The sequence below is a fragment of the Melanotaenia boesemani genome, chromosome 23, assembly GCF_017639745.1.
Source record: "Melanotaenia boesemani isolate fMelBoe1 chromosome 23, fMelBoe1.pri, whole genome shotgun sequence".
NCBI classification, from domain to species: domain Eukaryota; kingdom Metazoa; phylum Chordata; class Actinopteri; order Atheriniformes; family Melanotaeniidae; genus Melanotaenia; species Melanotaenia boesemani.
In genome coordinates this window covers 22,509,096-22,523,854 of record NC_055704.1, presented here as the reverse complement: position 1 = coordinate 22,523,854, position 14,759 = coordinate 22,509,096, and the positions used below count along the sequence as shown (strand labels likewise).

The window sequence follows — 14,759 nt, the reverse complement described above, 5'->3', positions numbered from 1 at the left end:
TAATCTAGATACTCTACCAGACAAAGGGGAGTTCACATGTAAAAGCTTTCAGTCGTGAAAAAGCTACATGATATAATTTTCTTTAGATAAGATTTCTTCTTTATTTTAAACTAATTATTGTAAACAGTGTTTTTAATCTCACAGAGAGCACTACTGTGATTTGGCAGCAGCATTATTTGCAAGAAGTGGTGCAATTATGTGGTTTTAATGTATGCAAAGAGCTTCTAATCCTCATTATTCCAGCTTGACAGCAGTTTGTCTGCATGGGCGATATACTTCTTCCTAAGGAAGCATCAGTATACACACTGACTTTCTGGGCCAAAGTGAAAACTTCTTGTTATAAGAAAAAGGTTTAAAGTTTAGATTTTTACTCCAGTCCAACACTTAGTTTACTTTCCTACTTCAGACCCTGTATATCCAGCTCAGTAAATTGAGCGTACAGCTGGAATTCCTCAAAGATTAAATCTTTTGCTGTCAGTGTGTCTTCACTTGCAGCAAGCTTTCTTCTTAACAGGCTGAGCAGTGAGGATGACTGTGGTGTCTCTCACCCTGTCCTCCTGCTCCTTTAACACTCTGAGGAAAGACACAAAGAAGGAGATGAAAAGAGAGGATGGCATAAGCCTAAAACATGAGATGATTAGTGAGCAGTATGTCTGTTTTTACTTTCTCTGTTCTCTATTAGTATTTAATGCAATGACATAATAAGGCGTGGGGATCCTACCTGGCCAGGTGAGTCAGGGACTCTGTCACATTCTTGCCGGTGTAGGCGCTGACCTCAAAAAAGAACACGCTGCTTTCCTACACAAAGTGTGCACACAAGGATGAGTCAGAAAAACTGGGGGTCTAATGGAGAAGTCATTAAAAGTTCCATCTTTGTGTAATCAGAGCAGAAAGTCTCTGCTCTTAAATAAAAGAGAAAAGGAAACAAATCTATGATTGCATCAATCAATTATCCTGGAGTTAAAACTCACAACAGCCAGTTGCTCAGCATCTTTAAATGACACCTTCCTCTCTCTTTCCATGTCCATCTTGTTACCCAGCAGCAGAATGGGTATCCCTTCACCTGCTGCTTCCTGAGAAAAATAAAGTTTGGTTAGTTCTGTCTAAGAAATAGAGATTAAAGCCAGAATTACCAACTTTGGAAACCAGTTAAACAGCAAGCTGTGTTCTTAACTAAGTATATGAATTCTAAATACAGAGCAAAAAAAAAAAAAGTCCAAGTTCCTGATACATTTGAAGAAATTCCCTCAAAGTGTTCAACAGATTGAATGTTGAAAACATTGGTCCTCCTCTCAACAGCACAGACGCCCCAAAAAAAGCTGTTAAATCTGTTAATACTGCAAGCTGTGATACAGAAAGAAAACCACAGATAAAAACCCATACACCACCCTCAAAGCAAGGCATAAAATTAAATAAAAAAGAACGAGCATTCAACAAATAAACAAACAGTCGCATACGGCATCTCAGATTAAACATCCGACCTGGACGTTGATGAGCCAGGGCCGCACATCCTTAAAGCTCTCCTCCACTGTGACGTCGTACATCACCACCACGCCATCTGCCTTGCGAAAGAACTGCTTGGTTATGCTGCGGTACCTAAATCAATGACAGGGTGTGAATATCAGCACTCCCCCCATTAAATATGAGCAAGATTACATTCTGTGCATTAAATGCATATACATATGCATTCAACATCAAGCCTTGTAGTCATTATGGAAATCACATATTTAGATGATTTCTACAGATTTCATTGTGTGTATTAAATACAGAAAAGAGTACAAAGTCTGTGCAAGTTGTGGTAAAAATATATTATGATTTCCATAATCTGTCCCCGTGCATGTAGCAGATTGTAAATAGTAATTTATATAACAGTATTGTCACAATATACTTTGATTTTGAAACATTACAGCCAACAGATTACTAAATTATTTTGCACCTAGAAATAAACTCACCTTTCCTGACCTGCAGTGTCCCAAAGTTGCATGGCTATCTGCATATTGTCCAAGGTTAATGTCTTCACGCTGTAGTCAATCCCTGATGAGGAGATCTTTGTTTATTTTCCACATTTTGAATGATATAGCACATGGAAAAATTTGTAGAACAGATATGATTGCATTTGTGAATCTTTGGGGGCAACAATGACATGAAAGGCCACTAGAGGGCTGAAAATAGGAAGCTGGAGTTAAGGAGAGAAAAGGGGAACAAGGTGGTGATAACAAGGCTCAAGTGAGGTCTGAGAAAGATGAAAGCAAGTGGAGGAAAAATTCACTAGAAGTGACATAATCTCCAGTACAATGTGTGCCAGGACTCTTAGACAGGCAGTGTGACTTTACAAGCCCTTGCATGTGATGCTAAGTCACCCCCCCCATGATCTTCTTTGTTAGCATCTATGAATGTACACGCATTCCATTCATAGTTGCTCAAAACAGTCCCTGAATGTTAGTGGACATAAACACGACTGCAGTGTTTTGATGCCTTTCTTCTCACCCACAGTAGCAGTTGTGGATGGGTGAAAACGGCCCTCACAGAAGGAGCGCAGCAGGGATGTCTTGCCCACGCTGGAGTTTCCAACCAGCACCACCTTAAACAGACGATCTGGAGCAAAAAGAGCTCTTTCTTTTGTCTTCTGCAGAAGAAATGAACATGAGTAATTGTCATGTAAAGGTAAACTACTTCTGACGCTAGTAAATAACACATGAACACATCTGAACCGGACTGACTTGCTGAGACTCCTTCCCAACAGGCTGAACTCTTGGAAACGCTGGTATCTTCTTTGCTCGTGTGGAACGAGATCTCCTTATAGAAGGAGCCTCTGTGGACTTTAGAGTGTGTCTGGAAGGAGGAATAACAGCGGCATCTTCAGCTATGATGACACTAGATTCAGTATCACTCTGTGCTTCCACTTCTTCCTCCCCCAGCTTGTCGTCCTCTTCACTGAGCTGATGCAGTAAGGGCTGCGGTCCACCATGAAGCAGGTGTGGCAGGTGGTCCTCCTCGATGGAGATGACTCGGCGGAGGGGCCACCCATCAGGGGGCGCATCCAGAACTTCCTCCTCTACCCCTGTTGTCTTCTCAGTATCTATTCTCTTTGATTTTTCTTTGCTTTTCACCATCATCCTCTTGGTCGTTAACACTTTGCCAGACACCTTTCTGGCCTTTGACTTTACATCATGCGCTTTGGGTTGAGCGGGGCCGACGTTATCATTGGCTAAGCTCAAGTTCTTCTTCACTGAAGGCCGTTGTTGACATGAAAAGGTGCTGACAGTTGTTGTGGAGGAAGGCGGGGGGTCATCATCCTCACTGCAGGAGGAGGAAGCAACAAACACGATTTGAAGGTGCTCTATAGGCAAGGCTTCCAGAGACTGGAAGGACCCATCCACCAACAGTGGGGCTCTTTGGGAACAGACGAGAAACAGAGGATATACCGCATCAGTTCACTTGACTGAGATAAAAATCTGCAGGCCAAACTCTTCATAATTTTTTCTGATTTTACAAAGCTAAAATAAAAAGGATTTAGTTGATTTCTGTAAGTGTTTAGAATCAGATATCCTCTGTTTTTCCTCCTTTGATATATGATTTTGACATCACACTGAAAATGCCGCACAGGAAGTAATCTAACAGGGTGAGTTTTGTTAAAAGGGTATGGATATTATTAATTAATCACCTTTTTGCTGGCAGGCTGGCATCATCAAATAAGTCAGAAAGGCCCGCCCTCTGCTTCTGCTTCTTTCTGAGTGATGTTCGAGGCTTGTTTAGACAAAGAGTGAGTGACACAGCCTAAGTTTTATTAAGAGATAACATTTTAATGTACTTACATAGTGTAAGCTTTACTTACCACACCACAGTATATATCTCGCTCATCTTTTAAATGCTTGTTCATTTCTCTAGGAAGAATAAAAGGAAATATGTTTTTTTTTTTTGCGCCACTGGTGTCTTGACAACATATTTTTACTTTATTCTATTTATAAGCTAAAGACTGAAATAGGAAGAAAACAATCAAAACTAACTACTAACCCAGTAACCCAGCTTTAGTCAGTGATGGTAGGGTGGCCTCATCTTACCTGAGGAGGTCAAGTTGCTTCATGAGACTTTGCTTCTCCCTCTGAAGTCCTTCAGTTATTCTGTACATTTCCCTGCAATGAAATTGTGAAAAATACATATTTAATTGTAAGATTGCAAGTTAAAGTGTGTTTAAATCATAATTTCCTCACTCTTTGATGTTTTTACTATTGTGTTATCATTGGCTTGATTAAAGGTTGAATTAAAACAAAGAATTGACATATCTCAGACAAAGATCCGCTCATGTTGATTCATTAAGTGTTTTTCAAGCATATATGCCACCAAAGATTTTTACACTGCAAAGGTTAAAATGATGTTTTAAAAAAAACTTAAATGGATTAAAAAAACAACACTTATAAAACAACTTGCAAACCAAAAGGAAAATTAAAACAAAACCATGGTTAAATATTCAAACACGACATTGTGGTTAAACAACCAACGCACAAAGATAATTAAGTTAAATAAAACTTCTATCAAAAGGGCAACTTTTAGCTCAGTTTTAAAAGAAAACATGGTTTCAGAATTTTGTAACCAGTCTAGAAGACGGTGCCGTAACAAAGAAGCATAAATTCTAATATTTCTGACTTGGGTAATATTATTGCAGATGAAAGATCATTACTATAAAATGATAATTTATGTTGTGATTCCGGCTCTGGTGTGTGGCAGCAGTGGGCGTGCCTGTTTCCTTGGCTACCGGATCTTCACCTGCAGCGCATTCTGCAATCAAGCCGCTCATGTTTAAGGACTGCTCAGCCTCCAACTCATCGCCAGATTGTTACCTAGCCCGTGGTACAGTTCTCGGCCGTTTGTATGCTCAGACCACCACTTCTAGCCTGTTTACCTAAGCTTATCTTCTTTGCTCTGTTTAGAGATCCTGCCACCCGCCTGCCTGCTCGCCTGTCTGCCAGCCTGCCTGAACTCCTCCTCCATCCTTTGGTCTCCTTATAAATAAATCTTTTGTTTACTGCACTTCAGTGTCTGCGCTTGGATTCCAATTTTCCACCCGAGATCCTTAACAATTTAAGGGGAATTCCTCAATAATTTCTCTCAGGAGTACTGGAAGCCAAGTTGATGACATCCAGCGTACCTATATAGTTAGTTAGTAATCTCTGCATATTTTAGAATAAACAACAATAAGGTCCATTTTGCCTGAGATCAAAAGTTAAAAATGAATGTTCATCCAGGCCTTTATTTTTCTATGACAAGCTTGCAGAATCAGTAAAGCTCATTAGTTTAATCAGTTTTGCACTGTGTGCTGTGATATTGTCCAAAAGAAGCATGTTTTAAATAAAAGCTAAACAAAACAAAACAGAACTGGTCCCAGTCGAGAACCCTGTGGAACACCGTAATAGATTTTAACACATGTAGTGGACACATTATCACGCAATCTGGAACTATTGATCTGGAAATGTTCATATCTATGTAAATAGATGTTGTCAGTAGATGTATTAAGAATGCGTCCACTCACATCTCTTTCTCCTGCTGTAACCGGGCAGCCTGGTCCTGCAGCATAGCCAGCTGCTCCTGGGCCAGAGCCAGCTCCTGGCTGGTGCCCTCCAGTGCTTTAGACAGCTCATCGTTGGTCATTTTCAGCTTGACATTCTCCACATGGCTCTCCTGTTTCTCACTGCTCAGATCATGACACTGGAGCTCTAACTGAAGAGGGAAGAACACACAAGACTGAAAATACACTAATGCATTTAGTGAAAACTAAATGGTCTAAGTACTATTTAAATCCACACCCAGCAACACACAAGCCTGCTTTTCTACCTTTATGTGGACATTTCTATGGTAAACCAGTTTATATTTACTAAGACTCATACCGTCATTTACAGTTTTATACTCTTATTTAGGGAATTCTAACTTGGTTTAGTGGTTTAAAAAAGAATACACTGTTATCTAGATCATGTCTCTTTCAGGGCAGAAACACAAGTGAGGAATGCTAATAATAATGTTACTTGCAAATGAGTTAAATCCATTATCAATGTGGTAAATCTGCATTTAATTTTTCTGACCATTAATTTAGGCTTCCCATTGTTAATTAGTTATGCATGTTCACAAAACCCAGGACAGATATTAGGCAAGGTTTTTTGGGGAAAAAAATAGCAGCCTTCAGCCCTTTATCCCAAAGCCGTCTTGTCCCTGAGGCCTCGTTTTTGGGCCTTGATGCGGACTGAAGTATCACTCTTATCAAGCTAGTATCAGTCTGACACTAATAGCAATGTCAGCATTGATAGTAGTGATATTCTGATTGATCTGCCCATCCCTAACCAAACAATGGTGATATTAGTGTATGAACCAGAATCAGACCCAGAACAAGGAGACATTTAACTCCAGAAGAAGTCACAGCTTAAACCAATTCACAACGTTTTCACAAAATGGCAAGAAAACCTTCTTAATTACTTCCATTGTTGTTAATTTGGTCAGCGTGTGACTGGATGGATCAGGATAAGATCATTTGGTTAAGTGGAGCTGCAGCTCAAAATATAACATCAAACAAAGCAACCTGCATCCAGTGTTTACTGGTTTTAAATCTAACTTAATTTTTCCACATTTATGATCATCCATTAACATAAAAAAAATAAAATAATATAGCTCCATAAAGGAGGGAATTAATCAAAGCTGATGGTAAAAACAGCCACATGAGTTGTGCATCTTGCTAACACTGAGGATTTTCCTCATTGCTAAAGTAAAACAGCCATTTAAAAAAAAAAACAGTACACAGAGTTTTTCTGTTCCGATGATGCTGAATAATCACAAAGACTCATGTGTTTGAATGCTCTTGCAGGCAACAGAACATTTGGGGAGCTTTTCTTATGGCTAAGACATTTACAGTTAACACTGGCGGCTCTAGAGAGGAGGCGTTGCAGCCGGACAGCTGATGATTCTAGGTGGACTTAAATAAATAAATAAATATCAAATCAAATCAAATGTAGGAAATATACACCTGTCATTAAATAATGTTTTTAGAAGATGCTAAAATATCAGACTCACCCGTTTCTGCTTCTTGAAAAGATGTTCCAGCTCTCTCTCCTTTGACAACAGTTGGTGCTCCAGGTCCTGGCTGCGCAACTGAAGGCGCTCAGAGTCCTGCATGCCCAAAAGAGAGAGGATTAAAGCTCACAGGGTAACGAGTGACACATTACTAAGGTTATATTGGCTCTATCCTACAAATCATAAGCCCCCCCTTCAAATGATGTGCAAGCCAGACAACACAGGACTCCCAAAAAGTCCCCACAGGATGAATAAGGGTGGACTAATTTAATCATACAAAGTCTATTCTTAAAAGCAGTTGTTTAAGCGCCAAACTCAGACTTAAATTGAGGATATAAATGTGCATTGTATCATTTGTACCTTTAGTAGCAGCCTGTCTTTCTCATTTTTGATCTGCGCTTCCATCTCCTCGTATAAATGTCGGATCTCGCTGTCATGCGTTGCAGCCTTCCTGCAAAGACACAGCATTGTTAAAGGTAAACCCATGAAAGGCATGCCATATAAAAAAACACATCCATGTCTACAAGCAGAACAATTGTCTGGATTCAGCTTAAGGTTGTATTATTTCTTTTCTAAGCATAACTAATTACTTACAAATATTCAAGCACACATGCATACCAACATGGAACTGAGCTTAATTTTTGTATAACTTTGGTATTTACATTCCCTCTGAAAATTGTTAAGATGCAAACAGCCAATTAGTGAAGTTTAAAGTAATAACAAGCCCTACACGGTACTATGCAGCGCCAAGGGATATGCAACATCATATATAAGCTCATTCTGTTAGCAAATATCCCTGTAGGTTTAAACAGTCTTTCCAATTATCAAGTATAGGTGTCTCTGCATGTCAGGGGATTAAAGTAGTAAATATGGTGGATATATCACAATTATATTTTACTTCAGTGTCCATTTAAGGACATCAGTGAGTTTCTACAGTGGTAGAAATGGTCAAAGAGTCTGTGTTCAGATGACTGGTCATTTGACACGGATGAAGGGGGTGTTCTATAGAGAATTACTGATAAATCCATGCAAACAATCTCAGGCTGTACAAGTACCTCCAGCATAAGACCACAACATAAACACAAGTGCACAGACCTGCCATTATGCCACCAATCGGTGAGAAGCTGTTGGCTGAGATGGATATGTGGTTAGAATCTGAAAAGCAGTGTGTGTTTTCAAGTGTGGGAGCCACTTGAGGAATTAGGCCTCATTAGTGGCAAATTTCTTTAATGCACATGTTTCCATTTGACTGCATAAATAAACAGTTTTTTCTCAGTTGTCATATTAATAATAAGCATAAATACTGTAAAAAGTGAAACACATATGTGCATGTTTGCCCCAGTTTCTTGCCTCTGAAGGGCGCTCTCCATCTCTTTCTTCTCCTGGTGAGCTTCTTTGATTTGATGTGTCACCCTGGCCAGAAACTCCTCAAAATTTGACAGGAGATGAGGCTCATCTCGCCTGAGTTGTGCCCAGAGGCTGCGCACCTCACCTGGACTGGAGAAAAGGGAAAAGAACAAGATGAGGTTTGCTAAATTAACCTGGACATGAGTGAGGCTCAGGACAGAATTGCAGCACTGCCAAGAGACATGGAGATAAGGGCTTGCAGTGATTAAACTCACTCCTCAAACACATTACTGGCTCCCAGGCTTTCCAGCAGCATACAGAAGTGCTTCTCTTCCTCATCCTCAACCCCTGATAGCTTGGCTTCCCACTGGCTCTGGTAAAAAGCTTCCTTTGCCTTATAAACTGGGACAGGGGCTTGATTTTGGTCATCAGTTACGGAGATTCTCCGACCATGCAGAAACTGACCTGGTAGAAGCAAAGATGTAAGAACTGGTGTTTACAATCAATATTTTATTATTTGGAATTCAATTTTTGAGCTTTAAACCAATTTCCCCCCAAAAACATAACTTGTCCATTATCTTTAGCCATAAAACGCCACTAAACATGACTTAGAGTGAGATGGCTGAATAAGATAAAAAAATAGTATGGTGAATATTACATATAAAAGGGTTTTGATTCAGTATTTAAAAAAAAGAAAGGCTAAAATCATTAATAAAATCGACACCATAGACCTTGATTTTTGGATTTTGCTACTCTGCCTTATTTAGTCCACATCTCTCTCTGCTGAGCTTCAGCTCCGCCTCAAAACACCTTCCTGCTCAGGAGGCTGACATGGCTGGTCACCATGGCAACAGTAGAAATGGTGTAACAGACAACTGTTGTGGCTTTTTATTCATCCCGATGTGAAATTTTTAAGTGAGCTTTTGAAAAGGCAAGTGGTGTATAACTTTAATAAACAGTGTGGTAGTTGCTAAGTGGAACAATTTGCATTGGTCATTCATAACGGAAAATTTGTCCTCAGGGATTTTGTATGGAAGCCAAGAGGGGCCATGCCTAAAAATATTTATTATGATGCATTTATATCTGGAGATTTGTGAAAGTAATTTTTATTCAAGTTACCAAGTTCTGCTTGTTTTTGTGGCCTCTCTCTTACTAAAATTACATAATCCAGCTTAAAAAGCTCGAAACAATAAACTAATTGATTTTCGTGCATATTTTACATCAGACATAAATTTTAGTGTTCTCTGTTTCTGTTTCATCTGCTTCATGTTTGATTGACAGCTGTTTGGAGAAAGAAATGCATGCTACGGTAAGGGCCGCTGATGACAGGAAACCTACTGAATCTAGAGGAGAAGGCCTCCAGGGTGAGGTAACCAGCATGGTCTGTATCCAGAGAGTCAAACACATCCTCAAGTTCTTCTGCAGACAGAGGCAGCTCTCTGTGAAGCCTCTGTCAGGAGAACAAGATGAAAAGACAAGACTTTAAAATGTTGAAAATGAATTATTAGCAATATAAAACATGCTGACTTGGAATTAGTTTAAGACAGATTTAGAGCTCTTTATCTTGCATCTGGCCTTATTTTTTACACAGCTTTCATGTGCCTGGACTCTTACAAGCTTTCTAAGAAAGCTTGTAAGAGTCCAGGCATAATTATCTGTCAACACAGCTTAGACATGCTTAGTGCTTTAAAGGATTGAGTGGATTGTTTTCTGTGTTCTTTACTTTAGCCTGTGAAATGTGGAAGTATGTGGATGCTCTCAGTCGCTACTCCTGCATATTTCAAGTCTATTTAGGTAGCCTACACTACGGAAAAAGTTTCTTTAACAATATAAAAATGAGGGAAAAAAATGAGAGAGAATGGAGACACTAAGTGTTTCCCACCTGCTATTCACCATTATTAAAGCATAACAAGACACTAAATTGTGCTCCTGGTAAAAGCATGCACTTGTGACCTTTTGTACTCAGCAGAGAATTAATGCATTCACAAATCGTCCAGACTTTTTCAGACACATCAGAGAAAGAGAGTGCCAAGGAAAAACCACCTCTATACATGCATACATTAAGAAAATATAAGAGGTTACTGTGACTGATGAATCTGATTGATTGGGAAGCGCATAGGAAATTACATTGTAGTGTTTCATTAATCAGTTTGAAGCATTTTAAAAGCAAATGTATTATTTCCAGCCCTGACGCCAGAGCTTCATCATGTCTTTTAATCAAATAATCTACTTGGATTATAAGTGATGTGCAGATTTTTTTTTTTCTAAAACACAACACCCCAAGTTTGAAATCAAACACACACATCCTCTATCTCTAACCCTCATATCAGTGCGGTTAATGAAGCCTTTTCCCTCCACATCGCAGGTCTGGAAGAACTCCTTTGTCTTGTCCAGCAGGGTGATGTGACCCCAGTCCGAGCTCCTCCTTCCTGGGTTCAGTCCAAAGCCGTTCACCCTGCCCTCCTCCTCCTCCATGACTGGCACTCTCTTAAAGGACACTTGAGTGACAGTGTGTTAAGTAGCATGTACTTCAGTGGCAGTTCAGAGTAGTATCCTCCTCACTGGCCTTGTAGCCAGCCCTCTGCTGCCCTTACAGTTGTCATGACGATAGAAGTTGGAAGCAGCATCAGATGATGCAATCACTGATAACTTTGTGGCTGATATATGAACTGGCTGCAAGTTTCTATAATGGGAGAAAGAGCACAAAAAAGAGCATTACGAGGAAAGGTGAGATTCTTTAAGACAACTAAAGGATAAAGGTGGTTACATAAATTTTAAAGCAACAGTGCCACACTTGTTACAGCTATACAGTACTTCCTTTTTCTAGTAAGCCAGGAACAAGAGACTCACAAAAAGTACATCAACACAGTGTAAAGGATTATCTTAATACCTCGCCATACCGAACACATGACGGCGTAATGCCTGCAAACCAAAGCAGCCGTTCCAATGAAGCAGATGTAACACCTCTCTTCTCCAACAGCCATTTTATCACAAGTTCATGCAGAAAAGTTTTCATTTCTTGTTTGTAAAGAACTGGACCAGAGTTCTGGTTTTCTAAATTTGAAGCAAACTTGGCTTCAAGTGTAATGTGTGAGGTAAATGTGTGATTTTTGTTTTATTTTTAAATGAAATGTTGCTTTATTGGGTCCTGCTCAAAAACTGGCTGAACACACAACACATAAGATGCATTTTTTTAAACACACTGGCAATTAAATGTACTTTTGTTACTGCAATACTAATTAAAACAGTTACTCTAAATAAGAAAGTTAAATAGACTAAGCAAATATTTTTTACTTAAGTCACTTGGATTTTCTTTTTGCTTTGAAATAAACCACAAACTCTTTGAATCAACCAAAAACTGTGATCAAAAATCTTACCTTTTAAAAAATGTTATGCAGCAGAACCTGAAGCCTTCCTCCTCTCTGAGTATCAGAGCATTGACTGCACTCAGTGTTTAGAAAGTCTTGCCTCACAGATCAAATTCTACAAGTCATTCTGCAACCATGTGATGTCATGAGGAAGCGGCCGGAGGCTTTTCAGCCTGGGTCCACCCATAGTTCACACACCAAGAGAGCTGGAGAGTGAAATCCTTGTATGCAGGCTGCATGTGTGCAACATCTTTGCATCATCTGTTTGATGACGGCAGAAGTGAAGCTCAATGGGGCTTGGGTGTTAATGTGTTATTCAGCTTTTTTTTATTATACTTTCTTAATCCCAAGCTGGGAAATACTTTTTCTGCATGTAACCCATCCTAGCTGCTAGGAGCAGTGGGCTGCCAGATCCAGCGCCCGGGGAGCAGTCAGGGGTTAAGGGTCTTGCTCAGGGGTCCACAATGGTTTACCTTTGTTTCCAGCCCAGTTCTCCAGACCCAAAGCCCACCTCTGTAACCACTAGGCTACCACTCCCTATATTATCAGAAATAAAAATGGATTATGCATGATGAACAAAGATACGCCAGAAATGTGCTGATGTTCGTCATTTCTAAAAAGCCAGCTGTTGTTTCGTAGAGCATTTACCCTGTTCACTAGACATGCCGATCCATTGAAAATAATCAATTTATTAATAAGACCTGCACATATTTTCATATCTTACAATGCCATCTTGTGGTTTGAAAACTAAATGAGCTGCAGTAAAATCTTCAACACTGCAAAATTAGAAGAAATGAATGTTCTGATCAGTCAACAACAGCAAAGTTCCCGTGTCTCAGGATGCGAAACCACACCCCCAAATTCAGGTTTTAAAAAGCAAACTCAGTCACTTTGACTAGTTCAGATTCAGAAGTCACTTGTTAGTCCCTTGGATCTTCTGAAGTAAATACTCCATTTGGAGGTTCAGGTTAGGCTGTCCTTTCTTGGTCTTTTTGCTCAGCATCTGGAATGTCTCCATCTTTTTCTGTTTGTACCTCTGGATGGCTTCTTCTCTCTGCTGCTGGTTCTTCAGGTATTCCTGAAATCAGAATAACAAAAATGACAAAAGTACAAAAACAGGGACCGTATTTGATGGAGTTAACAAGCAAGACAAACATCCCACCTCTTTCTTCTTTTTCCGTTTTTCTCGGATACTCTCAAATTCCTCCTTTGTCTTCTGGTACGATGTCTTCTTCTGCATTTTCTTCTTCATGCGGTTGCTTACTGGAAGACTGAAAAATATACACAAGTAAACCTGAGTTGTGTTTCCTTTGATGGTTTGAAATACACCGCTAAGGAACGGGAATAAATTAAAGGATTTCAAAAGTTGCCTGAAGGGATAAAAATGTTGTCTTGTGAATAAAAATGCTAGGATGCTGAGTTAATTATATTTGATACTAATATCAAAGCAGGGGCAGATAATAAAATGAAAAGCATTACTGGTTATAAAAAAAAAACAAGAACTAAAGAAGAGGAATTCACCAGTCTGTGAAGGGCTGCGAGAGCAAATTTCATCATTTCAAGTACATAATATAACAGTTAATCTAGAGAAACCTGCCTGTAAAGCAATGAGGCTATGTACTAGTAATACAATACAATCATGACATTTAGGGACGTTTACACATAGAATTGCTGTGTTCACAGGTCAAGCTGGCAACAATACTTAAAAAAAGCAAAGAGAAAATGTAAAACTATATGATTTCTGTCAGTTTTATCCAGCTGTTTTTAAAAATGTTAATGAAGACTATTATTAAACCAATACCATAATTATCTGAAATAACTGTTAATCATGACAGGCCTAAGAATAAAGTGGTAAAACACTGCGATAAACACGGATTACCAGCTGTTTCATCATTTTTTTTAATGTGGGGTTAGTTTGAAAATCTAAATAAGCACTAATAAATAATAAATATATAAATGGTTTTGTTTGTGTAATTTTCAATCACGTTTAAAGGTATAATTATGTGTGAATAAACAGCACCTTTCTTTCTCCGAGGTTGTTGATGGTTCAGGGTTGCCAGATGCAGAATCTACCAGCTCAGATTCACCAGTCACATCTTCATCTGCGACAGCTTCGTCTTCATCCATCTCTTTCCCCTGCTTCTTCATTCTCAGCTTACTCCTGTTCACTCTGTTCTCCCAGGCTTTTTTGCTCAGTGTCTCTGCCTCTGCCATGTACAGATGCTTGAGGTGTTCTGGATACTCATCTTTGTAAAGCACTTTGGACTCAGGGTTCCTCTTCCTCTCCTTTCGCATCAGTTTGTTGTACTCGTGTTGGACTTTCTGCTTTCTCTGGAAAGCAAAACCTTGACCTGAAAGAGAGAAGTTGAAGGCTTGCTTATCAGATAATCTAAAGTGGATAACTTTGATCTGAGAGTAATGTAGTCAGAGGTAAACCTGTTCAAGAAAAGTGACAATTTATCAGATTAAGACTTAATAGCCTGAGACGTTTACACACTTAATTACATACAAAGTGCCTCGTTTGGGACCACTGACATTTCCCCCACATAACACGCACAAATAACATAAATTTTATTAAGTCACTAAACCAGGATGCATGTATACCTTCCTTAACGCTGCCCTGAAACAGTTTGTGCTCGGGGATCCATTTCCTCTTTTTTTTAACGTTAGCCGCCATGTTTTTTGTTTTCCTCAAACTGCCATCTTTTAATTTAAAGTTCTTATTCTTCCTTTTGTTGTCTGTCGGTGGCATTTTTGATCGAAAAAAGCGGAATATTTATAACCAGATAATTTCAGCTAGCATGCCGTTTGTCTACAGACGCTGCGTGATGACGTATACAGCAGGCATGAGCAATCAATTACAGAAGACCTGCTTTCAAAATAGTTTTCAGTTTATGCCACTTCATTTAAATGTATGACTTCAAAACATTTATTAAGGTTAATTAATTTAATAGTCTTTAAGAAAAAAACAACATTAAATTATGTCAAACT

At 39.2% G+C, this 14,759-nt stretch overlaps 2 protein-coding genes across 2 annotated transcripts; both read right to left on the bottom strand.

The window, feature by feature from the left end:
• Positions 1-24: 24 nt before the first annotated feature.
• On the bottom strand, positions 25-12,340 carry cracr2ab (calcium release activated channel regulator 2Ab). Its single transcript, XM_041977840.1, has 18 exons — positions 11,778-12,340; positions 10,720-11,083; positions 9,739-9,850; positions 8,676-8,865; positions 8,404-8,550; positions 7,414-7,504; positions 7,054-7,149; positions 5,528-5,715; positions 4,062-4,133; positions 3,836-3,884; positions 3,665-3,747; positions 2,721-3,300; positions 2,488-2,626; positions 1,953-2,034; positions 1,482-1,596; positions 972-1,073; positions 722-798; positions 25-573 (listed from the first exon to the last, which is right to left on the bottom strand). The coding sequence occupies exons 2-18, from the start codon at positions 10,873-10,875 to the stop codon at positions 486-488; spliced, it is 2,367 nt and encodes a 788-aa protein (XP_041833774.1). The 5' UTR covers positions 10,876-11,083; positions 11,778-12,340; the 3' UTR covers positions 25-485.
• A 97-nt stretch (positions 12,341-12,437) lies between these two features.
• On the bottom strand, positions 12,438-14,611 carry ccdc59 (coiled-coil domain containing 59). The gene is made up of 4 exons (XM_041977839.1): positions 14,373-14,611; positions 13,789-14,119; positions 12,931-13,039; positions 12,438-12,846 (listed from the first exon to the last, which is right to left on the bottom strand). The coding sequence occupies exons 1-4, from the start codon at positions 14,518-14,520 to the stop codon at positions 12,682-12,684; spliced, it is 753 nt and encodes a 250-aa protein (XP_041833773.1). The 5' UTR covers positions 14,521-14,611; the 3' UTR covers positions 12,438-12,681.
• Between the last annotated feature and the right edge of the window lie 148 nt (positions 14,612-14,759).

Bases quoted from the DNA above. Each gene is read 5' to 3' on its own strand.
- cracr2ab (XM_041977840.1), bottom strand. From the start codon at position 10,875: ATGGAGGAGGAGGAGGGCAGGGTGAACGGCTTTGGACTGAACCCAGGA. The intron at 9,851-10,719 runs GTTAGAGATAGA...TTCTCCTGACAG, and splicing joins TTAACCGCACTGATATGAGG to AGGCTTCACAGAGAGCTGCC. The intron at 2,627-2,720 runs GTCAGTCCGGTT...TTTCTTCTGCAG, and splicing joins TTGGGAAGGAGTCTCAGCAA to AAGACAAAAGAAAGAGCTCT.
- ccdc59 (XM_041977839.1), bottom strand. From the start codon at position 14,520: ATGCCACCGACAGACAACAAAAGGAAGAATAAGAACTTTAAATTAAAA. The intron at 14,120-14,372 runs GTATACATGCAT...TCTCTCTTTCAG, and splicing joins TCAGGGCAGCGTTAAGGAAG to GTCAAGGTTTTGCTTTCCAG. The intron at 13,040-13,788 runs GTGCTGTTTATT...TATATTTTTCAG, and splicing joins ACAACCTCGGAGAAAGAAAG to TCTTCCAGTAAGCAACCGCA.